Source organism: Ciconia boyciana, chromosome 2 (assembly GCF_034638445.1).
Source record: "Ciconia boyciana chromosome 2, ASM3463844v1, whole genome shotgun sequence".
NCBI lineage: Eukaryota > Metazoa > Chordata > Aves > Ciconiiformes > Ciconiidae > Ciconia > Ciconia boyciana.
Window position 1 is genome coordinate 161209895 of NC_132935.1, and position 27948 is coordinate 161237842.

The window sequence follows — 27948 nt, forward strand, 5'->3', positions numbered from 1 at the left end:
GTTGGTTTGTGGCAGTCATAAAACAACTGAGATTAGGAATAAAAAAGTTTGGTCTCGTAAGAAATACTCCTTTCAAGTCAGGGAGTAGTGCAAGGAAACTCTTCTTGCTGTTGCACAGGCTCTTCATGCTCTATTATCAGATCCTGCATAATTTATTAGTGTTATCAAGGACAGAAACTTTCTTTAATTTAATTCAAAACAGGAAAATGTCAGTTAATGGCAGTTCTATCACATTGTGAAATATCATAATTAACAACTAAATTCTTGTGATCTCTAGAACTGTAGAGTATGTGCTGAGTGTGGCACACGAACAAGTTGTCAGTGGCACCATAATTGTTTGGTATGTGACAGTTGTTACCAACAGCAAGACAACTTATCTTGTCCTTTCTGTGAAAAACTGTGCCTCCAAGATTTCCAGAAAGATATGTTGCATTGTCACATGTGCAAAAGGTAAGAATCCTACTTTTTGTTAAATTGTACTAAAATGCCTAAAGCTTATCGTGAGCTGTATGACATTGATGCGTTTCTGTGAAGGGTGTAGGCTGTGTTTGATGTACAATGCTATAGTATCCTCTTGTGCAACGTCTTGATCCTTCATCCCTAAATACAATGAACAATAGTAGGTAGTCTTATCTTAATCTTAGCAAATAAGTGTTAATTGAAAGTTACCTGGGGTATACAGAGAAATATGTGCTGCTGCTTCTGCTTCTTACATTGCGTCTATTTTGTGAGTAAGCAGACTAGAGGAGTCATTGTCCTAACTTTCAGAGACTGTTTATAAACAGGGTTGTTTGTAATGGTCTATTTTTGTTAAATTTTCAAGTAGGTGTTCTCTATTTAATTTTATGTGTTTTGCTATGCCAGTAGTTAAAAAAGCACTATTGGGAATCTTTTAAGAGCGTAGACTGTGTTTCATATTCAATGCTATTATATCTTGCTGTGCAACGTCTTGATATTGCTGTATGTGTTGAGGTGTCCAGTTGGGTGTAGTGACAGTTTAGGTCTTCATGTTTAAATTTGTTCACTGCTTGACATACTGACGTATCATGCTAATTTCTCTAAAATTCTCCGTAATAAAGCAATTTTTTATTTCCCCATAGGAATGAAAAACAGTGCTATTTTTTAATTGATTTTTACTAGGATACCTTATATTGTTATTATTAAAATCATAGTCACACTAAATTAATCTCCGCAGGTGGATTCACATAGAATGTGACAGATCTCCAGGTAGTGAATTGGAGTCTCAGTTGAAAGACTACATCTGCACTCTTTGTAAACAAGGAGAAGGGGATCAGATTCAGTCATGTGATGTAATGGACACTTCTGAACTCATTCCTGAACCTGGCGGTATAACAGGTAACCAGATGTAATCTTTATATTTCTGAAATGCTAACATCAAATATAAATGTCTGCAGCTGTCTCACTAAGTCTTTTGTGAACCAGCCACTCATATTCTACTCTGAGGAGTTCATCTATTCCTTTATTTAGCAGCAGCTTCTCAAGCAATCCGTGGGTGAGCTGTCTTCTCAATGTTCTTTCTGGCTTCAGGATCCTGTATTAGAGACATGGGCAAGTAAGCACCTTAATGGTGGCTCTCAAACTTCCAGCTCCAGCTTCCCAGCCTGTAGCTGTAAACTTCTCTAACTTTTTTTGAATGTGGTACGATTCATAAATGTATTCATTTGACAGCCTAACTGTTGTATTAATTTGTGCCTAACTACCAGGCACAAGCCATCTTCTGGTAGATGTTCCTAGAGAAATCCAGCTTTCCTGTTTCCCTCTTGCTACTTGTCAGTCTCATAGTGCCCATTCTCCTCACTATGTCCAGGTAGGACACAGCAGTGGAAGCTGGACTCTGTTCAAGGGACAGGTATATTTAATGAAACAGCTTTTAATCAAATGTCCTTTTTCAAAACAATATATGATTAGTCATCTAGTTGCAGTAGAGAGTAAAGTATTTTTTTTAAAATTACTTAGTAACAGTAAGGAAAGCACAGAGGGAACTTGGCTCTGTTGATCTGAGTCCAGTGGGTCATCCACAAGACCTATGTAATGAACTCATAACTGGATGCCTTGTGTACTTCACCCCATGCGCTCTGTTGGATAGCACCTACTCCCATGCAGGCTGAATTTCCTAAGAGAAGTACAGTTGTGGTTAAATTTGGAAGTAAGGTAAAATCTAACAGAGGGAGGTGATTGTCCCACTCTACACTGCTGTGGTGCGGCCCCACCTTGAGTACTGTGTGCAGTTTTGCGCACCTCAATAGAAGAAGGATATCAGACTATTAGAGTTTGTCCAGAGGAGGGTGACCAAGATGAAGGTGAAGGGTCTTGAGGGCAAGACTTATAAGGAGCAGCTGAGGTCACTTGGATTGTTCATCTTGGAGAAGAGAAGGATTAGGGGCAACCTCATCGCAGTCTACAACTTCCTCAAGGAGGGCAGCGGAGGGGAAGGTGCTGATCTTCTCACTCTGGTGACCAGTGATAGGACATGAGGAAATGGAATGAAGCTGCATCAAGAGAAGTTCAGATTGGACATTAGGAAAAGGCTCTTCACTGAGAGGGTGGTTGGTCACTGGAACAGGCTCCCCAGGGAAGTGGTCATGGCATCAAGCCTGTCAGAGTTCAAGGAGCATCTGGATGACGCTCTTAGTCATATGGTTTAGTTTTAGGTAGTCCTGCGAGGAGCAGGGAGTTGGACTCGATGATCCTTATGTGTCCCTTCCAACTTGAGATATTCTACAATTCTGTGAACTGTACTATCACTGCTATGTGCATTTCTGATGCCTAAACAGCAATGCTTGTGCATTGATCTTTTGTTAAACAGATAGCTCAGTTGCATAGGTATCTGTGTTCTCAAAAGCCTGATAATTTTTGACTGGAAAGGGAAAGTATTGGACTACAACAAAACTCTAATTTTTGTGTGTTCAAACTGATTTTTTGTGTAAACAAGTCATTCTCTTTGATGTTAGCCTGTAGACATAAGTGCGTACCTTTCGTGAGCAGTAAAGAAATGATGAAAAAGATGATCCTCGAGCAAGGGCAGTGGCAGTAGGTAAATGTATGTGAATGAGGAGAACAACTCTGTCAGTGAACATGCACACTGAGTTAGGAAAAAGTGGCGACATCACCCTTGAAGATCACTTCCATTCTGAAAGGTTAGTAGAGGCTGTTGGACTCTCAGGTAGTGTATTTAGAACGTTTAGGAAGATGTCCAAGTAATATCCAGAACTTACTCTGGAGAAACTCCCAATCTTCTACTGAAAACCCTTTTGAATACAGGTTTATCTGAAAGGCTAAAATTTTAAGTAATACTTCTGTTAGGATTTCTAGCTAGTAGAAGCATTGACAAGCATACACTTCTCCCCAAGGAAGAACAGGACTGTCATCTCAACTACTAGGAGTAATCTGGAGCTATTACATCAGTACAGTCATGCAGTGTTTTATACCCAGGAGAGCACTTTTGTACATTAAAATCAGATTTGGAGCCAATCTAAATGATCATTTCCTCAAAGTTAAAATATCACTTTAAAGTTGGGAGAGCCTGAGAGCAGTTTTTAGGTGCTAAAAGTAGCACCACCTAATAGTTCCTGGCTTTTTGAACTTTAAAGAGACTTTTCTGAGCAGAAAGCTGTATTAGTTTGACTTTTTTTGTGCTAACATCTGTGGAGGATCAGTTCCTTTTGAGTTAACACTTACTATATACTTTGTTTTTCCTGCTCCTACTTTATCTAATGCATTTTAATGAATTTCCTTAACTGAAAAAGCTTTTGCACAAGGAAAAAAGTAAGTGTTTCCTGTTGCTGTGCTCTGTAACGATACTGTCAGCCAAAGAAGTGCTCAGTAGCACCTTTTCCATGCAAATTCCTTTATTCAATATGGGGAACTCACAGATTAAGGTATCCTAGTTCTAAAGTGGCAAAATTTAGTTTTCATGTTGTTGAACAGGTAGGTTGAAAATCAGTGTTCCAAGTGCTGGTAGTAGATGGAACCTCATGCCATAAGCCATTGTAGTATTTGTATAAAAATTTGAAGCCTTCATGCTAGATTCTGTTGAATTTAGCAGATTGGAATTTGAGAAAAGACCTTTTGTATTGCTGTTGTGGTTTAACCCCAGATGGCAACTAAGCACCACACACAGCCACTTGCTCACCCTCCCCCCTCCTGGTGGGATGGGGGAGAGAATCTGAAAAGCACACGTAAGAAAACTCGTGGGCTGAGATAAGAACAGTTTAATAATTGAATATAATATATAATAATAATAATAACAATAACAATAGCAACAACAATAATAATAATAATAATAGAAAATAACAAGAGAGGGAGAGAGAGAGGAACAAAACCCAGGGACAAACAAACAAAAAAACCAAGTGATGCAAATGCTCACCACTCGCCGACCGATGCTCAGCTATTCCCCGAGCAGCGATCGCTACCCCCCGGCCAACTCCCCCCAGTTTATACTGAGCATGACCTTATATGGTGTGGAATAGCCCTTTGGCCAGTTTGGGTCCACTATCTTGGCTGTGCCCCCTCCCAGCTTCTTGTGCGCCTGGCAGAGTATGGGAAACTGAAAAGTCCTTGACTAGTGTAAGCATTACTTAGCAACAACTAAACCAGCAGTGTGTTATCAACAGTATTCTCATCCTAAATCCAAAACACAGCACTATAGCAGCTACTAGGAAGAAAATTAACTCCATCCCAGCCAAAACCAGGACAATTGTTCAGGTAATGCAGAATTCTGTGACTACATGTAAATTAAATTTTCACAATTAGGTGTATATAATTGCTTTATAGATATTTTTCACTGTCTGAAAGGTATAAAATAGCTTCAGTGTTAATGAGAAAAAGGCTCTTAATCTTTAAGGAGTACTATATGGTCTCCCTAACCTTCTCATTGACCTGATTTGTCCTAACTCCTATCGTATCATTAAACATTATTCTCTTTAGCCAAAAGGTCAAACAATGACAGCAACTCTCGATGCCGAAGTAGCAGAATAAACATAATATCAATTTTGATAACTTCTTTGCCTCTCCTTAAGCTTGTACAGATGAAATGGAAATGGAAAGTGGTGGAGAGGATGTGACGTTTCAGGAACAACCAATTACTGGTGATGGCCCTGGTCAAGAATCAGCTGTTGGATGTGTCACAGACGGTAAGAAAGAGTTTTGCAGTGTGAGAAAATGCCAGTACTGAACGCTTCAGAACCATCTTCCATTCTGTAAGGTTTGTGGTACTTCATAAATTTAAGAGGAAAAAGTGCCTGGAAAGCATTAGGAGACAAATTGCATCAGTTCTTCTGTCTGAACTCTCAAGCAAGAGTATTAACTTTTTTGCTGGAGAAGTATTTTATTGAAGGCAAAGATAGTCTTCAGAATATTTGTGTAAGAGAAAATTGTTTTACTTGTTTGGTGGGACTGGCTTTCTCCAAAAGCTCAAAATACAGTTAAATGCTTTTGTACACTGGAGGTTTATAATAAAAACCACTATTTGTTGCTATTTAAATACAGTCACTCACACTTTCTCTTCAAGTCTTTTTTGTTTGTAGCTGCAAATAACTGGATCAGATTAATTTCCCCGGTGTGTTTTGGGGCACGCTGTAGAACTTCTTTCCAGTTTATGTGCTTTGTGGTTGTAACTCCACAACTATCTTTGGTTAAGGATTTCTTCTTTTCTTTTTTCCCTTTGTAAATAAAAGATAATTTGTTTAATAAACAAACGTACTCATCCAGACAGGGTGTGCTGCAGTAGCCGATCATTTATGTTCTGCGAATAAATGCATCTTATCAATCACGCATGAAGTACCAGCCAAAGAGAAGGATACAAACAGAATGGTTTCTGGGTCAAGTCCTGTAAATGTGTCAGTGACTGATATCAATGGTGAAGAACTTTACAGTATGTCCCATCCACCTCCAGCCAACGTTGGAGGATGGTTGCTCTAAGGGCAATCAAGAAACCTGTGTTTAAAGCCAAAGCAAAAAAATACCTTGCAGATTAGCTGTGATCACTCTGTTATGCATCACAGCCGATGGTATAAGGGCCATGATTTAAAACTACCAGTAAAGACACATTCATAATAAAATGCTAGGCTTTGAACTGTAGTGGCTGAGGAGGTTGTAGCAGTGTGAATTTAAGAGTGCAAGTGTAATAGAAAGTAAGTGGCCTGTAAGAGAATCAGGGTCTGTCAAGATACAAAAAGCCAAATTCAGAGCAAAGAATATGGTTCTCCATGGAATGGATACAAGACTGGAACTCCTTGATGAAGAAAGTTGTGGATGAAAGGTGCTTGATTTGGTTCAAGGGAAGGCTAGACAAATATTTTTGAAAGAAATCCATGAGACATCAGTAAATTAAAAAACAGAATCAACTGTTTTCATTTCAGGTGATTTCCTAAAGTCCAAAAGAGTGCTAGGAGGGAAATGTTTTTTATTTGTACTTGTCCTGTTCTTCTTAGATGTCTGCTTTTGGGAAGTGTTGGGACAGTTGCTTAAAATACATTAATTTATGCTAGCATACATCTTCAATATGCAGAAGTGAAAAAGGAGAAGCTACTTTTTTAGCTGCCTACCTGGAAATGTGTATTCAGATTCCCTAGAAGTTAATCTTGGGTCTGCTTTCTTGTGATTTACTCTGCTGTGTTTCCAGGGAAGAAAAATAATGATCAAACAGGGGAAATATATACTAAAAACATAGACTACTGTAAACATAGGTACAAAGAAAGATATTTATGAAGTATATTTTAAGTTACATATTAAATTCACTTAAGTGAAGTGATATGTACTTGGTGTACTTGATGTGTACCAAGTATACTTGTTGAACGGTACACCTGTGTAAGTTTTTCTTCTTTGCACTGAGCCTTTAATATCGTTGTACTTAGTTACAGGCATATCACCAGAAGAAAAGACCACAGAACTGGAAACAGAAGTCTCTGTTGAAATTAATTCAGCTGAAATGGAAATGTCTCCTAAAAAGACACCAGCATCTGGTGACAGTCAGACTGAGAAAATGATGGAAGTGGTGGAAGGTGTTCAAGCTGTAATACAGCAGGAGTTAGACAAACAAGTGGAAGAGACGCAGCTGCCACAAGGTAGCGCGGAGGTATCAGAAGTATCCACAGTAGACTCTCGGTCTCTGTCTTCAGTACCTGAGACCTTAACTGTGACGCCAGAAGTACAAGAGACTGAAAGTAAAGGAGATATTTGTATCTCTGTAGAACAACAACTGGAAATAATTAAAGTACAAAAAGATGTAGAAAAAGGAGAAACCCATGAAAAGTCAGAAACACCAGCTCTTCTAGAAGTAGAAACTACTTCTGCAAATGAAGGTGTTGCAAATAGTTCACCAGTTGGAGACAAACCCATAAAATCACCAGCTGAGACTTACCCCTCACTTCCCCCATCAGTTAATATAAACAAGGCAAAAGTGTCTTCCTCGCCAGATGTTTCATTAGACTTGCATTCTGCACGAGATGTACAGCACAGTCAGCCCCCAGCATTGCCTTCCACTGCTGGAAGTGCTCTCCCAACGACTTACATATCAGTCACTCCAAAAATTGGCATGGGAAAACCAGCCATCACCAAACGCAAGTTTTCTCCTGGGAGACCCAGATCAAGACAGGTAAGCATGTAGAATAATTCATTATATATTTATGAAGCACATAGTTCAATTTTCAGTATAATGCATTAAATTCACCTATTTTTTAGCATGTAGTATGCATTTATTCTCCTAAGTGAATGTGTAGTTTATTTATTCCAGAAAGTAATTTCATGTTAAATAATTGAAAGGTCAGACATCATAAAGGTTCTCTAGTGAGAAGTAAAGTTTCTTCCAGCTCATGCTTAGAGCAAAATAAAAGAAAATTTGTTATGTTTCCAATACATATGCTACAAATGCAGGTATACATAATGCCGTGCCTTTTAACTGATCTCTTAATCTTTTTCATATATGCATTTATTTTGTCTAGTACTTTCAAAGTGTGTTAACATTTCTTAAACTGGCTTTATAGAAAAACCTGCAACAACTCCTGTTTCCGTCATGCTGCCAGGTATTACCTTGATTGATGTTTTTAATGGTGTTGCAGATAATTCGATGGTTTTGTTACATTAGCAAATACCATGTAAGAACTGTCTGGTACAAATTGTTGTGGTTTGACTAGGATTAAATTTGATTAAGTGAAAAGAATCCTCAAATCTGTCACCTTCTGCAACATATTGCTCTCTATTAAAGTTGCGTAGTTGTGGAGAAAATGGTTCATCAATCTGTAGGATTTATTTTGTGTTTGAAAAATTGTACACAAAATGTATGTCAGTGTGACAAATGAATGTTTCATTTCTGTTCTTATCACAATTTATTTTCAGTCTTTGGGACTTCTAGGTTGATGATTTCACGCTTTTCTGAACTTAGTGTTAAAAAAACTTTTTATATATTGCACAATTCGTTCCATTTTTACGTGTTACCTAAGGGTTCAAAATTCTTGGTTCTTAAGAAAAGGTATGAGATAGTGTTCCAAAAGGGTTAGAAGTATACAGTAAAGGCAACAAACATAATATAAGAAATTAAATTTGGAATGTTTTAGAGTATCTCGCGGGGGGGGGGGGTGGGGGGTGGTGGTGTTACTCTCATATACAAGCATGTATAAAAATCATTGTTCTTAATACTCGGTACTGTCTCAAACTGAGAAAAGAAATTTAATTTTTATCATGCAAATTGAAAAGGGATGGGGTTCTTAGGCAGTCTAAAATGAATTTGGGTTTTCTGTTGGGGAAGTTTATTTGTCTTCTTTCATATTTCAGTAAGAATTGTATTTATTTTTCTGTGCAATTTGCCCCTGTTCTCCATTGGAACCAGCATCATGATACTGGTAATAAAATTAGTTAACCACCAGAGAGCCTGTCGAGGAAAACACGGAGGCTGACCGCAACTGTAAACGCCTGTAGTAGAATAGATACGTGTCTTAAAAAAAAAAAGGGGCAACAAAAAAACCCCCCAAAAACCAACACACACACACCCCCCATCAGCTGTAAAAGTAGCAGTTTGTATAGTCTATGTACACTAGAGTATAGATATTAACCTTTTAATATGTGGTGTGAGTAATGCAAATAAAACTGAGTTGAACTACGGTTTGGAAGTCAGGTGTAACAGAAAATCCTAGCTGTGGTGCTAAATCAATATAATCTCTTCAACCGTTTGCAAATTCTATTTTAAAATAAAAAGGTACTTAGCAGCTTAGCAGTACCTGTCGTAGAACTGGACGAGTTACTTTTAAAATTCATTATCTGTCTTGTAAAAGTATCTTGGAAATCTGTGAAGGTTTCTTTGTCTTGTGCTTTAAACACCTATTAAGATGGAACTTTTGTGAAGCAAATAGCAATTTTCTGGTAAGAAAAGCATGGCCATACTTTAAGTCCCAGCACACTTTCTTACTTTCCATTGATTATTCAGTTTTAGCACAGATCGGCACCTTGTGGAAGTCAGTGAAAAATTGTCTTGAGTGAGGACTGAAAAAAAAAAAAAGAAAACCCTGTGGATACTTGATTAGTGAAAAATAGACACTGTTTTCCTCACCTACCTGTACTCTGAATTCAGCTTAACTATCTGGTAGGGATTTGGGCTTGGGGATCTTTTTGAGACTCTTCATCAGGCAGTTTTTACTTCTGTTCATCTGATTTTCCATGTTGGGTGTGAAGGATGCAAGTCTCGTACCTGTAGATAATGTGTATTTTGAAAAAGGAGAAAAAACTTGTATATAATAGATGTTTTCTAAAACCAGCTCTATTATTAGGACCTTACTTCTGTTCCCATTGAGTTTAGGAATTCTGTGTTTATTTTGCTGCAGTTAGATTTTTCTTGATCACGGTGCAGTAAGGTATATGTCATATTTGCAGAAATACGTATATGCCTTAAAGAGTGAAAAAATTCTCTCTGGTGCTGTAAGTTTGCCGTGTTAACTTCCTACTTTAGGCCTTTGCTGAGGGACTGAAACCTGTCGAATGGTGGTCTGTAGACTATAAATAAGAGATTTAGAAATGCCCGGTTACAGGTAGGTGCTTTTCCTTTTGTGAGCAAGATGTAATCAGACAAATCCACCATGGGTAAGGCATGTGTTTGAATGTTTTACCCTTCGGATTGCACACAGAAACTGGTTTAGGTTTGGTTTGGGTTTTTTTTTTTAATTACTGTTTTTGCTGTAAATGTTCAGGTTTTTTAAAGAATTTTGTACTTTTCCAAATTGAGAGTTGTGGATAGGAGCAGAAACCTCTAAATATATTTGATTGTCAAAGAACACCTTGCATTTTTGACTAATTGTGCTCAATTTATGTCATCTTAAAAAGTGCAGTAGTGATTTCTTGTTAATATTTGTTCCAGTTCTCCAGAGAAAAAATGCTACATTTTTCTAATACTTGTGCCAGCAGCCCTATATATGACTTTCTTTATAATCAATTCATTATGTATGATTTTAGAAACTGATTCACCAATTGGCAAAAGAAAGAAGAAGCCTTATAGCTGTAACTGTAATCTTCCTTCTGATGCTCTCTCTGCTTGCCGTCAGTGCTCTCCAGACACTTACATGTGCCAGGGTCTGGTTTGGTTTCCTGTTACATGACAATTCTTTGGGGCAGGTTTGAAGGCAAGTAAGCAGGTTTTCAGCAGGTATAAAAACAAAGAATTAAGACTTTTTTTTTTTTTTTTTTGTGTCATAGTCTACAGACACTTCAAAATGGATATTTTCTCCCACTTCTGGCTTAGGGAGAGCATCATATTGGGCAGGTGCTGGCAGCTGAGAAAAGTGCTGCTTTCTGCCATTCCATCTTATTTTCTGTGCCAAGTGTGGCCTCACCACTGCAGAAGGGGCATAAACTTAATTTAAAACATTTTAGTCTAACGCAGCGTTTCAGTGCTTGTCTGTCTGAAGATGATCACATTGATACAAAACAAGTAAAAAGTGGGGAAAATAATTCCGGAGGAAAAAATGGTTCTATGAAGTTATAGGTATCGCAGTTCGGAATAAACCAGGTCATGTGTGATTCTTCTCTGGGTGTCACTAAAGAGGAATTTTGCGTTCTCAAAAGCAGGTTAATGTTATGGATTTGAGGTCTGCTTCTTTCTGTTTAAAAAATAACACATAATTCTGTTGTGTCGCTTTGTGTCAGGACCTAGGTTATGTGATACAAATGTTACCTTGCAGCTGGATGAGTTCTTAGCAACATGTCTTAGAGGGCAGTGAAATCAGAGAGAAAAGTTACACAAATAGGATTGGGTTATTTTTATTGATTAAAGAGCTCCTATACTTGGTGAAGGTAACATTGGCTCCACAGCTGCTGTCTTTTGTTGCACAACAGCACTGTCATTGCAGAACTAGTTGCTTGCCAGGACTGCACAGGTTTAAAATAGGCATAGTCTGATTACTCTGTGGACCCGAAAGACAAGCCAACATTAGCCAATTTCTACAGATGGCAATATTCTTCACTTTCTCCTAGAACATGTGAATCTTTTAACCTGTAGTTTACCTTGTTGGAATGTCCTGTTCCTGTTTTTTTTTTTTTTTAAAAAAAATCCATTGCAATGGGTTTATAGAACTTCGTAGGAAGAAGAATAGGAAAAAAATTCTCAGAATCCTGAATATATTGCTCCTCAATTTTATAAGACACATGCTTCACTGGAGTCAGGGGAATCCATGTAAAGGAATAGTTTCTGATTTGGATTTACTTTCATTAAATTTAATGTATTGTACTGGGCAGTAGGATGAATGATTATGCCTTTGTTCAAAATCTATTAATACAACTGCTAATAAAATATATTTGAATAATTATTCAGTTTTGCTATTGAATACAAAGTTATGCATAATCTGAAGTGATTTCCTGTATTGGATCTTTGTAGTTTGCATTTGTAATAGGCTTTAGTGATGTGTCTGCAACACCACTACATCTCTCCTATTTTGGAAGGACTAAAACCTATCTCACAAACCGTGAAGACAATATTCTGCTTAAAAAGGCTTCAAGAGTCCCTTCCAGTGTTGCTGTCATCACCACCCCTCTCCCCCCTAGCATTTTTGCAGGCATCAGTCCTTTGGTTAGAAGCAACAGGAGAAAATCCATCTTCTAAACAAAAGGGGAGCTATGTATAAATCAATATGTAGGTACGGTTATACTGATAAGAATTGCTTTTGCTGGTACAAGCTTATTGCACTTTGGAGAATGTGTTTTTTCTGTGTCAGGGTGAGAACTCCTATCAGTAAGGTGTACTTCTACTAACAGTGTTTGTTAGGATAGCATATTATCCATACCTCCAGCTACAGGTAAGCTTTAAATCTGCATGCAGCCCAGAGAGGACTCTTATATGCCAGGCTTAGCATTTCAATGACGTCCCATGAGTTTTGGTCCATGGGTTGTGTCTTTTCTGTTTCTGTTATCCTACTCCATAATGGAGCCAAATTCGTTTTTACATATATCTGAAATTTAGTTGTTCATAGATCAGAGATAGTTGCTAGTAGCTGCCAATGTGATAAAGTTTTTACAGTGCTGTCCTCAGAGTTGTGTCTGTGCAGTGTCTTCTTCATGGAATATGCAGATTCTCCACCCTTGCCTACAAACTACAAATTTATGCCGGGGGCAGGACCTTTTTTTGATCTTTTTCATATTTCTTTTTTCTGAAGTAGTAGTCTTAAAAGAAATTATTGTGTAAGTTTATTAATGACTAATCTGACGTATATCTAGTTTGAAATAAATCTTCACAAGGAAGATGGGTATTTTTTTCTGTGGAGGTATACTTTAAATGGTATTGGGTATATTCTGTGTATCTGAACTGAACAAATTTGAAATAGTTATTTTTGCAACAGTACTGTGTACTGGAAAGCATAATATGAAGTCAGAAAATGGAGAGCATTAGAACGTATGTGGCATTGTAAGACAGGTAGGTAAAGAGGTGAGAATGGTTTGTAGAATAGTGTTGAATAGAAAATAATAACCTTCTACTGTTTTTGTTTTATCGTATTATTTTAGAATATATTCCATGGAAAATACTATGATTTAGAGGTATTTAATTTTCATCATGACGATACTGGTGATCACTATTATATGGCTCACTACATATTTCTAGGTGTTTTTAAAGAGATTTTCTAAAATGACACTGAAAAATGCAAAGCACCGTGATGGGTTCAGATTGATGTTCTTTCTTGGGTATTATGGCTTTTTTGCTGTCTTCAATTACATGGTACCACTAAGAATGTTCTTGTAGTTGTAGATGGTGGGAAAAAAAAGATCAAAAAGGGTCTTTTTCAAGGATTAGTTTTTGTTACGGTTTTTTTATGAGGGGAGCTATATTTTGAACAGATTAAATTTTGCTCACAACCCCAAAATTACATTAAATATTAAAATGCAAATCCAGGTTTGTGCATTTGCAATTGCGGTAGATTTCATAAAGCATTAAGCAGCTAAACACAGTCAGTGGTAATTTAGTGAGATCTCCTGACCCTTGCTGACATTGGGTTTCCTTTTGTTATAATTTACTTGCAGCTGTGTTGTTCAATTTCGAGGACTCAAGAATATGATGGAGAATTAGAACTTCCTGTTTCTGTCACAGTACATAATTATTGCCGTGGTTCAGATGTAAATGAACTCAATAGAACTTTCTCTTCAGTGTTGTGTGGTAATAGGCATTAATTAAATGCCAAAATATAATTAATGCATCTCTTTGATGTAATTCATTTGTTCGTAGTATTGTAGAAGTGTGTGTTTTTAATTAAGTTTATCTGACCAAGAATTCAAATGTTTCTGATCTACAATAAAACTTGGATTAAATTTCCAATTTAATTCTTAACAATATGGTTCATGAATCATATACAATTCATTTTGTTTTGCAAGACCGAATATTTCATATTCAGATTTAATATTCTATTAGCTTTTTAATCTTTTGAATATACTTAATCACTAGAGAAGTGTATCTTCTTAAAAGGAAAATAATTTTGTACGTTCCAAATAAGAGTAGGTAGTTTAGTTGTTGATTAAGTATTTTCAGCATGCTTGAGATCTTGAATTTTGACCCTTAGACAGCATGTTGCCTCCCTTATAGATTGATGTAAAGATTGTTTCTACGATACACAGATTTTCTTTGTGTTGCTATACAGATTTTCTTTGAGTTGCTATATTATAAGAACAGTTACTTACTATGCATTATGAATTTTAGAAATATAGGGAAACTAACTAAAATTCAGTGAAAATCCTAACTTTCTAAAACTTTCTAACTCTTGCTAAAATGGAACATTCTTTGGTAGTAAAAAATATGGCTAGCATCGTAAAGTTAAAGTTCCTATTGCCACAAACCTGCTGATGTAGTTGCTAACTAGTGTGACAGTGCTTAGTAAAAACATGAGGTTTCAACAGAGAACTGATTAATAAACTACAGTGCTCTTGCTATAACAAAATCAGACTTCAGTCTTGCCTTTTCTGCCTCGTGGAAGTTGCTGCGGGCTTGAGGAGTGGGATTCACCCACCCACAGATACCTGCAGTGTTAAAGATCTGCTGTAGTCACCTTGAGGTTCCCATTAGAGTCACTGGAGAGAAGTGGGGGCATGTAGGGTGAGACTAATCTGATACCTTCCATCCCATGCGGTGAGTTGCCTTCTGCAAGCACCCGTTTCCCTTTGCTGACGATGCCTGGGGTCCAGGGTGGTTCAGCACAGGTAGAGAGTGACGTGTGTTTCAGAGGAGTCACCCCAGGAACATGTTTGGGTAGGTGTATCAAACCTCCGTTTCTGTGGTAGTTTGCTTGCTTTCTTTCCACCTGTTTCTGACTTGGTGCGGTTGTGCCCATGTTACATCATGAGTATTATGCCCTACGTCCTGGATGTGAACAAGAACTCCCGTCCATCTCTAGGTTTGGAGGTGCAGAAGGTTTCTGCTCAACAGTATTCCCCCCTTTTAGAGGTTGTTGATCCTTTTGATCTGTTGTGTTGTCTGCATGACGACCGTCTATCTGAAGTCAAGCAAAAAACCGGGATGGCAAAATCTTACAATGTAAGCTGTTTAATCAAGCATACTCACTTTAACCCAAGTGTAGGTGAGCAGTTGCTGGCACTAGCAGTTCAGCTGGAGTATTTTTTGGAAGCACCTTGGCAGAGGGAGGACACTGATGGGAAGATGAAAACACAGAGGTAATCTTCTGGCCATGAAGCAGTTTGTAGGTTGTATGTCTAAGTACCCCCTTGTGTGGACAAAATTGTAAAGTGGTGAGGTTTTTTGTTTTTAAAGTGTTGTATTGTCCATATTCCCTTTCCCATGCAGGCATAGCTAAACTTGTAGAAAGCAGATTTATACTGAATACCACCATTTCCACACTGTGGGTTGTACCACTTGGACAACGTTGGCATTTTTAAAATGCAACTTTTATGCGTAATTAGGCTTTTAGGTTGCTGACAGACTTTTCCTTTTGGATCTGTTGTGCCAGTTTGAATACTGAGCTATCTGAGCAGCTGTAGGTTACTGCCTACCCAGCTCTGCAAGCAGAAGGCGTCATATGAGCTTTTCCTCATCTGCTCGAGGGTAAGCGAAATGTTGGCTCATACTCACCTTCATCAGCAGATTGAGCTAACCTGGCTGTGCCTTGTATGGATTAGGGAGGTCTTGCCTGTGATCCTTCTGGCCTGAAATCAGTTGAGGGGTAGCCCTATTTTCAGACAGCGCAGCTGTTAGCAAAATACCTATTTACAGTCTAAGATGAATATACCTTTTGATGACTTGTTGATTCCAAAGAAGCTGTTTCCCACACATTCTTGATGGAGAACATTTCATTTCAGAAAAAAACCCACATTTTAGAAAACTATCTCATTTTTCTTAATGCTTATTATTGTATAGACCAGTATTCAAAAGCATAAATGTGTTTGGGCTTGCCCATGTGAGCAGTTATGCATGTGTGAATAGTTGGGACTATTAGTATGCATGAGGTTATTCTGTATCATCCGTGTGATTCTGCTGCTGAATGTCATTCTGGAGAAGGTAAATCTATACTTTTTATCTGTTTCACTTCTCATCTTGGTATTCATTATTTCTTTACTCTCACAAACTTAGAATTAGGAAAATGTATTATCCTTTAAGTATTCTAATTTGTAAATTTAGAATGAAGTTATTTATTTTGATGGCTATCTCCTGCTGTCTTTACTCAGGGTTCGAGGAAGTCTTCCACAGATTTTAATGTGTATGAGGAACTTCAGCGCTGTTTTTTTCTTGTCCATCTTAGCACTTTCTTCTTGTTTTGCCATATTTCTTGTGACAGAGTTCTGCAATATCTCACCATGATGGCAACTATATGGATAGGGATAATAATCAATTAGTTAAAAAGAGTTTGTAGGTACACCATATGGGTGTATATTATTACATGTATATAATAACGTATTAAAATTTGATACCACCACATAACATGAGAACACTGGGGCGAAAAAAACCTTGGTAGGGGGTTTTATAATGGTTTATTTGTGGCAGACTTGCAGGAAAGAGGTCCTTTGTTAATTACCATGGCTGTTTCTCTTTTCTTTTTTTTAATGGTTTATTTATATTCCTTTTGTTTCAGGCACCTCTCAGACTAGTTGTTGCTGTGATTGTCAGTAGTTTAAACTCAAAAGTCAACTAAGGCCATCTGTTCTTTCAAAATGTGATTTGAAGTGTAAAAGGGGATGTTATCATCTCAAACTACTGTCTCCATTTGATGCAATAAAATTTAGGGATATAATCTGTTGTTGTTATGATTGCTTGCTTTCAATTTGTATTATGCTTTGTTTATAAAACTCATTTTGTTGTACTTAACCTTGAGTTTGAGGTTAGTATTTGTTTTATTGTATGTTTCAATGAGAACCTAAAAATTTCCCACCTTCCTCTCACTCAGTGAACTAATTGACTACTTAAGTTAACGTAGAAATGCCTATGCCTGCATGTGCTTTGCTTTTCAGATTTTTTTTGTTGCTTGCTTTTTTCTTTTTTTTTCTTTTTTTCTTTTTTTTTTTTTTTTATGTTGCGAAGTTTTATACATCTATTTTCTCACCTACCGTATCCTAGGGGGCTTGGAGTACCAATAATACAGTCAGCCCACCTTCCTGGTCCCCAGACATTTCAGAAGGTCGGGACATTTTTAAATCCAGACAGCTTCCTGGCAGTGCCATTTGGAGCATCAAAGTGGTAAATAATTTGAATTTATTTTCATGTATCCATTGCTATCTTTCTGCTGTAGAGACTAGTGATGAAATTCCGTATCTCACAACTGAATGAATCTTCCATTGTATTACTGTTTAAGGCCTTTAAAAATTATTGAAACTCTGGAGATTTCCGGTTAAAAAATGTATGCTTTCCAGAGTGTACAGTATGATGGCATTGCCCTGATTTTCAATGGCAAAGAATAGCTTGTATTACCAATTTTTTGTGCATGTTTAGTAGTTCCACTTTTTGTGGTTGGCTTTATGTAGCTGTCTAAATAAATTACCTGAGAAGGAAAACGTCCTTAAGACTGGCAGTAAAGTAAGCCAGGCATGGAAGGGAGCAGAGATCTGAAGGGTGGCTTGAATTTGTTGCTGTGGAGAAATCTTGCAGAGTGAATTCAAAGTGACATCATTTTTAGCTTATGGGGGAATAAATAACAACTTTCCTACCTGATTAGGTAGGCCAAAGCCTGTATCCACAGTGACGTTTACCATTAACAACACCTGAAGAAACTAAGTGGAATTATTATTTTTAAATAAAGGCAAGAAAGCTAAATGATGAAACTCTGACATAGTTGTAGCTTCCCAATGGTTTATTTTCATCTCACTTTAACTCTCATGCTAATTTTATTTTAATTTGACATTAGCTTAGCTTTTGCTGCTTCAAGCATTAATTTTCAGCTTAATACTCAGCATTAACATCGGTACAAGTATGTGCTTATTCCTGTTACTAGTTGTGTGAAAATAACAATACTGATACCTGGTCTGAAACAGACAAAATAAGAAACATGCCAGAAGAGTTTACATCTTAAAAAATTGACGCTTGTATGTCCTGTGTGTGCATATGTATTAACTCCATATATATGTAAGGACAACATTTTTTGTTTCACCTTAGTACATATAAATACTTCAGCCATCAGTAGCATCCTTCCTTTCACTTCCTAAAATAGCATTGTGTGACATTACCTCGTTGTGTAAGAGTAAGTCAATTTAATTTCTCTCTCCATTAATAGATGGATGTTAATAAAATTTTAACATTGGGATGCTTGGATTCTCCCTTTAATTATGACCATAAACTTCTCTGTCTTCTTTAAAACAGGAGTTGGCATGTTTGAAAAATACTGTTGGTAATATTGAGCCCATAGTGCTGCTTTCCATCCAGGGAACTCCTGTCTCTTGTCAGTAGAGACTGTTCGTGTCTGTTGGTGACACCGTCCCCAAGGAGCTTTGTGGTCCCATCAACATTGTTTTATTGAGTAAATGTTTTGTCTTGGTATTAAAAGTAGTTTCCAGCAAACATTTGTATGCAGACACCATATCTAGATACTTTGTGTATGGAGTTGGGTTGTATTAGGAGCCGAGATTATTCATAAATTTGAAATGCAATAATCTCTTTGCTTATTTCATAATAGGAAAGGTGCTTAAATTTGAGTATATACTGTAATTATCATCATTTATACAGATCAGAGGCTCTGAAACATGTTGTAAAGGTGTCTGACATACCAGCCAGAACTCAGGGACATTGTCAATATGTTCTTTTTCTCTCTGGAAAAATATTAAGTAGGATTAGGGATCCTCTTTGTGTTTCGTTCGTTTGAAATTTAAAAAAAAAAAAAAAAAAAAAAAAAGAAATTCAAACTAAATCACAGTATTAATATCAGGTAATTATTATTAAAAACATACTTCCTTTTCCACAGTTAACTGTAGTTGAACATAATGTGGATACTCCAGACCACACAACACTGCAACTCTACGTCTTCATTTAAAATAAGGAAGGGGGAAAAAGAAGCTGTCTAAAAATAAGTGGATATTTTGTAAGAAAAACATCATATTATGAGAAGTGTTGATCTGAGTGTAATTGATATAATTAATATAAAAAGCTCTCTCTGTGTCTGCCTGAATTCAGAGAGTTTGGTGGAGCCAACTCCTGCTTCGGTTTGGGAGCAGGATTGAGTCCTAATAAATTCCAGTGTTTGGTTGATTATTCACAGTATAAGAAAAGCATCTATGATTGCAAGTAATCAAGTGTCCAGACCCTATTCAGAAGTCCCATGACTGTCTGAGCTGACTGTTTAAAAAGAAAAGAAAAATGAGTCATAGAGTAGAGGATATTTATTTTGGATACTTTGCAACTGTGGAAAAAAAACCCCAACATTTCCGTATTTCCAGTTATTCCTGAGCAGAAAGTAAACATTTCTAGTTTTGGCTGCTTTCTCACTGGTGATAAAGGTGATCATATTATGTAATGTAAGTAGTTAAAGGTATTTCACAATGATTTATGCAGTGACTTAATGACTATGGCCTAGTGTGCTCTTATTCACTTGAAATCATTGGATGGTTTTTTACTTATATTTTTCCCTAGATACGTTGAATAAGTTTGAATCCCATATAACAAAAGAACGTCAGGTTGCATTTAAATTCTTGTCTTATATTGAATAGGGCCGTGGATCAGGATTCCCAGGGAAGCGGAGGCCACGTGGTGCAGGTCTTTCAGGAAGAGGTGGCAGAGGTAGATCAAAACTGAAAAATGGAGTTGGGACTGTAGTCATTCCAGGGGTAAGAACATTTAATTTTAAGTCATATTGCAGTCTGTTAATGTAACATAATTTTATTCAGCTATAATTCTTGTATTAAAATACTGTATAAAACCAAGGAGCACGAAAACCCAGAGGTATTTGATAAAGCCTGGCTATTACTAAGTGTTTGTGATGAAGAACTAGAGCACTGTAGCTTCATGGACCTGAAGCAATTTTATGCTGCTCTTGCCTCTAAAAGGGACAACTGTTGGGAGTCTTAGAGTACTCCTTCCATTTCCTCGGGTAGAAAACGCACTGGGTAAAGGCAGCGCTCACTGGAACAACACAAAAGGGGAGAGCAAGGCTTGTGCATAAGAATGTGACAGCAGCCTAGCAGATCAGACCAGATGTTCTTCTACCCAGGGGACCAAAACTGAGTGCTGGGGGAAAAGTGCAGAAACAGAAGAGGCCTAGAGAAGGAAGCACTTCAGCAGTTTGTGGCTTGGGGGCTTGCTGAACAGGAGGTGGTATCTTTGGCCTGGGCAGCCTATGTTGGAGCTTTCTGTCATGAATTTGTCTGTTCACTTCTAAACACTTTTGGAAACCATGTTAATCTTTTTTAATTCTACAGCTCATCAGCATTTAAATTGCTGCCTGCTGGTTTAATTGCTTGCTCCTTGGTGCTCTTACAGTAGAGGCAGTGGAGAGTTGTTTTCTATTCACCTCCTCCATCCATGCCACTCGGTTTCTATAGATCTCCATCATTTCTCCTCCTTTTTCTTCCACTCTTTCCTTGTTGGTCTGGAGAATCCCAGTATTTTGAGTTGTTCCTTGTATGGAAGCTATTCCATATTTTTTATTATCCTTGTCAGGTTTTTTTCATGTTCATTTTTTTTACTTTTTGGACTTTCATCTGCCTTTTTATAGCCCTCAGCTTTATGAAATTCTTGTGCAGTTCTTCACAGTTGTCTTTCAATTTTTGTTACTCTGACTATCTTAATACTGTTGGCAAGCTTTGTCACCTTACTCCTTGCTTGATTTTTCAGATTGCACACGAGTGTGTTGAACAGCATGGCCTGTTAACAGACATCTATACCGGATTTCCACTATTGCTATTCTCCCACATAGAAAACCGATGATTTATTCTACTCTATTTTGTATTGTGTCAATATAGGGACCATTCCTCTTAATTCTATGTCAGTTTACCTTTTTTTAAGGAGCACTGGTGAAGGACTTTGCCAAAAGAATTTGGTAACGCAGTAAGTTACGTCAGTCAGATTTCCCTGTCCCCAGGCTTGCTGACTCCTTCAGAGAGCTCTGTTAGATCCTGATTTACCATAATTAAAGCTTCCTTGACTCTTTAACAAAATATAATATATATCAAAGTGGCTGCAAGTTCTCTGTTATGATCAAATGTCAGATATTTTGTAGGATAGTACACGGCTTCCCCCAGAAACCTTTGAGAAAATGGTAGTTGCATTCACCGTCTCCCATTCCTATAACACTGAAGTGATCCTAAGCAAGTCGTTGCTCACTGCAATTGCTAGTTAAGCTATTTCATACTTGAAGTCCTTTTAAAACTCTTAAATCTTACACAGTCCTGGTCTGCTCCTTATAAGAAGAGGGATTTTGGTATGAAAAACTGTTGGAAATCTGGACTGCAAATAATTCATAGTCTTTTTCCTGCTATGGACTTGGCTTCTTTGAACGTTCCTTTTAAAGTTTGATTATCAATCAGCCCTGCAGATTTTGAGAGGCATCCTGTTCCTCATGTTCAGCGAAGGACTTACTCATTTTTATGTCTTTATGAAGTAATTCCTCAGACTCTCTTTAGAGCTGCTTTTTTGTGTTCTTACATACAATCTGTTTGAGTTTATACGGCATTGTGCCACTTTTTGCTGCCTATATAATAATTTCTTGGAATACTCTGGTATTTGTGATCTGGGAAAGAAACAAACGTCTGTGTCATTGTTCCCTTTTAAAGCTTTGGATGGTCAAGATTCGTGAGCAAATACATAATTTTAAACATAAAAAATGAATTCCACTCAAGCTAGTCATAGGTACCTTATTGAATTGGAGGCATTCACATAGTTATTTAGTCCTCAGGGAAAGACATGGACCTGTTGGAACTGGTCCAGAGGGGGACCACAAAAATGATCAGAGGGATGGAACACCTCTCCTATGAGGAAAGGCTGACAGTTGGAGTTGTTTAGCCTGGAGAAGAGAAGGCTCTGGGGAGATGTTATAGCAGCCTTCCAGTACTTAAAGGGGCCTTATAAGAAAGGTGGGAACAGACTTTTGAGTAGGGCCTGCAGTGATAGGACAAGGGATAATGGTTTTAAACTAAAAGAGGGTAGCTTTAGACTGGATATAAGGAAGGAATTTTTTACAATGAGTGCGGTGAAACACTGGAACAGGTTGCCCAGAGAGGTTGTAGATGCCCCATCCCTGGAAACATTCAAGGTCAGGCTGGACGGGGCTCTGAGTAACCTGACCTAGTTGAAGATGTCCCTGCTTATTGCAGGGGGGTTGGACTAGATGACCTGTAAAGGTCCCTTCCAACCCAAACTATTCTATGATTCTGTGTTACAAAGCACAAATTTGTACTTCAAAGGAAGCTGGGTTTTATAGAACACTTAAAAATTTTTGTAAGTGAACAGAGGATATCGAGTTAGATAGATTGCTATAAATACAAAATGGACGTCACTCTCCACAATTTCCTATAGAAATTTAATCCTGTGACTCGTCAAGTAAATGCCAGCTTCAGAGTTCTAGAGCAGAGATGTGGCTGTCTTGTGATAGAGTGGATGGAGGTAGCAATACCAAGAGACCAGTCTTTTGCCAGATAAATGTTTGAAATGGGAGTATTTTCAGCCCCTTTGCACAAACTGATTCTTACTCAGCATGGGAGCATGACCAGTGGACAGTTACACAAATTGGGAAATATTTTGGTGTATCTTGGGAATAGGGAAGAAGGTGGCTACAGGTTAACCCAAGCTGGGTCATGGCTGGCATTAAGCAAGCATCAAAATTACAGTGATTCAGTCCTTCAAATTCTGCTCTTTTGTATACGCAAGTAATTCCAAGAACTTTGTGGAACCTGTGGACATATATGTGAGGGAAAAGCTCTCCCCCAACATATCAAGAGGTGTTTTGGGTGTTTTTTGGTTAATTAGTTAGTTACAGCTGCAGTGCTCTCAACCATGCAGTAATTAAAACACGGTAACAGTATATTCCTGTTTTAGCTGTTTCTCAGTAAACACTGATTTTCAGCAACAGTGTATCAAAAGGATTCCTGTAGCTGTTGTAAGGGTACTTACATTTGTATCTAGAGTGATATTTGGATTTGTAAAATATTTAAATTATTATTTAAACAAAACTATCTGTGTAAGATTTAAACTGTGTTTAAAATAATCCACATTTATAAAACTAAAAGAGCTGGTAAAACAAAGTTACATTTCTCTGTCATGCATTTGTTCTTTTATATAGAACTGTGTGCTTATATCTTCCAAACTTCCATGGCTGGTACTGGTTCAGAGAGTACATAGTTAGGCCTGTTAATTTAAATTCATGGATAGCAAATTCTGCATAGCAAGATTTGCATGAAAGTCAGAACACAGTTGAAGTCTTTTTTTTCTTCTTTTTCTTCCTGAAAAGCTGTATGTACACTGAATTAATAAAGGGCAGGTCAGAGTAACAGTCTCTTGATCAAAAGGAGAACGACTGTCTGCAGTAAGAGCTTATGGATTGAGATAAAAACAGCTGTTTCAAGTTCAATGCAAGTTTTTATGGGCAAGATAGATAAGCCTCATAAAGAAACTGCTTACAGAGAATATCTTAACCATTGAAACTTTAGAACTCTTGCTTATTCCTCTAACATACTTGGAACATTAGCTAAACCACATTTTAGGCAATGTGGGACAAATTACATTTCTGCAATTGCTCTTTGAATTAATACTCAAAAGTATGTCGCTGCAATTAACTTTTTGATGAGAAGAACTTCAATGTTTATATGTAGGGAACAGAGCAGACTGGTCACAGTATGAAAATTTCTGCTTAGCGATTTTTTTGTTTGTTTTCTTAGACTACCTTTTTCCTTCCATTTCCATTTTAAAGTGCTATGAGGTAATATGTAAAGGTGAAAAAAGGAGAGGAAGAGAATGTGTCTGTAAAACTGAAATAGTGATGATGCTTGTACTGACGTGAAAATGGGAATTAATATCATAATTTCTGATAAAGGTAGCTTTTTATGAAAGCTCATACTGTATGAATAAATATTTGCAAAGCTTGTATTCTGTGGTACTATTAAAAAATTAACATACTTAGAAAATAAGTTTCATCTCGTCTCATGTCTTAGAAAACATGATGTGCTTGCTATTTATGCAGTGTGTTTTTTTTAATAGGTCACAACTATGGATATTTCATCTAACAAAGATGAGGAAGAAAACTCGATGCATAATACAGTTGTCCTCTTCTCTAACAGTGACAAATTCACTCTCCATCAGGTTAGGATAATAGTTACTGTGTTTTCATTTTGTTTCTCTGCTTTTAATTAGAATAAAATAAATGAATATCCTTGTTAGGAGTTAAATTATACAGCAAGCTAGTTGGATTTTACAGTTACATGTTTTCAGAATTTAGTGTCTGGCATGTGTTGAAAATCTGCTGTTTTCTATCATTTCAGGATATGTGCGTAGTTTGTGGGAGTTTTGGCCAAGGTGCTGAGGGCAGGTTGCTTGCCTGTTCTCAATGTGGTCAGTGTTACCATCCATACTGTGTCAGTATTAAGGTGAGTGCTTTTGTTACATAAAAAAATTACTTGATTACACTTTTTTCATATTGTATTTTAATAGCACTATGCTACCTTTGCTTTTGTGGTAATTAGGGGAGTCATTAACTTGTTAGATATTCATCAGCTAATGTGACCATTATTTGTATGCGACTTGTGAAAGACTTTAATTAAATGTCATTTTATAGTGTGCATTGCCTCAAGAGAAATTAACCTTTCTGTAATTTCACAACCATAAATAGCACTGATTATCCAGCAGTTGGTTAAAATAACAGTTTAAGATATAAGCTTAAGACCTAAATACAAGCAGAATTAAAAACAAAGAAAAAGATTATACTGCATCTTCATTTACTAGGGGTATAAGGTTTAGTTGATTGAATTTGTCTGTTGGCTGTCAGAATTGACAGCAGTTGGAGTGGTTAATTAATACATTTTACATTCATTAGTCTAGGAGAGAATGTGTGAAAATTAAATTTGAATGGTATGAGATGACTTAGCAAGCACATAATGAGCTATTTACTGCAATATATACACCATACACTCTTTATGATAGAAGTACATCCATGTAAAAGTGGGATTTTTTTAAACATGTCACAAAACTTTATTTTAAATGTACTTCACTAAATGCCATATGCATATTTCATGCAACTGTAATTTGGCTTTGCGTTTATATACTATTCTTACATTATATATTAATTACAATAAATTAATTGTTTGCTTCAGGTGACTAAAACACCAGCACTGATTATCACAGATAATTTAGGAAAGATAGAGGATTTGTAGTGACCTGAATCCTGGCTTTACTACATGGCTGGAAAAAAGCACCTGTATGTTCTCCTTCTTCCCTACAGAACCAGTTACTCCTATAAGGAGTAAACTGTCCTACATGTAGATCCAGTGCAGTATATATTCTCTGGTATGCTAGTTTATCTGAAAAAATTATATTTGGGAGCAGTATCAGCTATCAGTAATTACAGTTCCTTTCTGTTTAATCCATTCCCATTTATTGAAGCTTCAGAAAGTCTAATTGATAAACAGCTACTTGTGATGTGGATAGTGTGCACAGAAGAGCATCCTGTGCTCCACTAGCCAGACCTTAATTTATACAACGATCACACTTCAGAGAGCGGTTTTCAAATAATTCTCACCTTGCCATTTGCAGATTACTAAAGTGGTGCTTAGCAAAGGTTGGAGGTGCCTGGAGTGCACAGTGTGTGAAGCCTGTGGGAAGGCAACAGATCCAGGAAGACTGCTTCTCTGTGATGACTGCGACATCAGCTACCACACGTACTGCTTAGATCCACCCCTGCAGACAGTTCCAAAGGGAGGCTGGAAGTGCAAATGGTGTGTTTGGTTCTGGGGTCAGAAATATTGACTGCTGGCTTCTTTTGTTTCTTTTTGTCACTTCATATTTGCAATGTCAATTAAACTGTAATAATGTTTAATTGTATTTGTCAGGTGTGTTAAACACAGGAAACAAAATACTTTTGAATTGTTTCATTCAGTTATCAATTTAGCAGGGAAACTGTAATCTCCTCTTAATACTGTTTCTTTGTGCCAAAAACCAAGTAAGTAGAGATGGACATTTTTCTTTTGAAACTCTTAGCCAAAAAAATCTAATTTACATTCATTGGAACGTTCATTCCAATGTTCAGTTGGAAAAATGAATGGTCACTTCAACAAATCGTTCTCAAAATAAAACCCTCTGAAAACCATTCATGTTACTTGGGTAAAACACAGAATAGACCTCTCACATGGTTAAGTCTGTATTATCTCAAAGTGAATGGCAACTGGAAGCAGGAACGCCTTTGACCTGTTGAGCTGTTACAAACACCTATCTGCCTGTTTTTGCAGATTGAAAGGACTTCTTACTTAGGAACTTTCTTTAAAAAGTATAGAAGATGTTAGTAATTTTCGAAATCTAAATAATATATTTTCATTCAATTAAAATATTGTTTGACCTGAAATGAGTTTTCCTCTCTGCCATCCCCCCTCTCCCCGCTCCCGAAGCAGTTAGTGAACTAAAACTTAATTACTTATCCAGTTCTAAGTAGGATGTTTTAAAGCTGCAAAATAATCTTCCTGTGAACTGAAAATAACAGATCTTTTTTTCTGTTCTGCAGGTGTGTTTGGTGCAGACACTGTGGAGCAACTTCTCCAGGTTTAAGATGTGAATGGCAAAATAATTACACACAGTGTGCTCCCTGTGCAAGTTTGTCTACCTGCCCAATCTGCTATCGCACTTACAGAGATGAAGAGCTTATAATTCAGTGTAGACAGTGTGATCGGTAAGGATTTCTAATATTTTACAGGTTTTTCCTGTTTAAAGCTTATTTTAAATTTTTTCCCCCTAATGTGAAAGTGTAAAGATGAAGGGAATGGTCTTGTGGTAAAGAGCACTGGATTGAGTCTCAGAAGTCTCTTATTAGTTCATTCCTAGTTGTACCGGAGACTTAATTATATGACTCTGGGCAAATTAATTAATCACTCTGTGCCTTGTTTTCCCTCTCTGTAAAAATAAAACTAATTTACCTCACAAGACTATTGGTATGAGGCTAAATCTAGATAAATTGTATGAAGTAAGTAGTTAAAATGATTACAATATAGGGAGAAAATTATAATACTAAGACATACTTGATTCCGGGACATTGTTTTATAGAGATTTCCTTCCTGTGAAGGGAAATAGGTAATCTGATACTGTATATACAGTACTTAACACACACTACCATAGGGGAATGCTATATACAGAGAGCCTGATTCACCATTTCTCCCTAAAAGAATTTAAACTAAACAAGTATTTCACATTTAGTTGGACCATATACTGATATTTGGGTCTCCTGAAACACCACATATTTCCTTTAAATTGTATTTTTTCCCCCACTTAATTTCTAGATGGATGCATGCAATCTGTCAGAACTTAAACACAGAGGAGGAAGTGGAAAACATAGCTGATATGGGTTTTGACTGTACCATTTGTAGGCCATACATACCACCAACAAACGGTAAGAAGACAATTGAAACCAATGGCAGGATTGCACACTGCAATAAATAGGTTTGGGAATGTGTTACGGTTCTTTTCTCTGGTGGAGATTTGGCTCATGGTAGAAGTAAGATATTTCATGTTTATTTTAAGGGCCCTTCTGGAAGTGTCCTCAGCTCTTTCACACCTTCTAGTGATTGGCTGCAAGGCCAGAGAAAACCTAGCAGAGGGAATTCTGGATAGATTTATTGAAGATAATTTGGTAAAAGACTAAAAGCATTTGCTATTGAAAGGGTAAAAGGCATCTCACTTTGTCAAGTGGAAGGAAGAAAGCCCAGTTCTCTGAAGTTCTTAACTGCAGAAGAATCTGAAAATCAATTCTAAGCAGAAAAACTTTCTATATTTCAGTACTTTGAGGCTGTCTGAAGCAGCAGTAGCTGTAACAACAGTCCGTATAAGCATTTTTCCCCTGCTCCCTCATGTTG

The 27948-nt window shown here is 37.1% G+C and overlaps 1 protein-coding gene across 14 annotated transcripts in view; it reads left to right on the forward strand.

Annotated features, from left to right (window-relative positions):
• The window catches only part of KMT2C (lysine methyltransferase 2C), a 204178-nt gene that overhangs the window by 110954 nt on the left and 65276 nt on the right, over nt 1-27948 (forward strand). For 11 of the 14 annotated variants that reach the window (XM_072854734.1, XM_072854729.1, XM_072854731.1 and 8 more), the window contains 11 exons: nt 278-450; nt 1196-1356; nt 5040-5153; nt 6876-7615; nt 17042-17161; nt 19618-19734; nt 24098-24199; nt 24379-24483; nt 25646-25827; nt 26607-26771; nt 27376-27485. In XM_072854734.1, coding sequence (XP_072710835.1) covers nt 278-450; nt 1196-1356; nt 5040-5153; nt 6876-7615; nt 17042-17161; nt 19618-19734; nt 24098-24199; nt 24379-24483; nt 25646-25827; nt 26607-26771; nt 27376-27485 — 2089 coding nt within the window. The remainder of the gene's footprint in view (nt 1-277; nt 451-1195; nt 1357-5039; nt 5154-6875; nt 7616-17041; nt 17162-19617; nt 19735-24097; nt 24200-24378; nt 24484-25645; nt 25828-26606; nt 26772-27375; nt 27486-27948) is intronic. The other 3 variants (XM_072854732.1, XM_072854733.1, XM_072854739.1) reach the window with 2 other exon arrangements.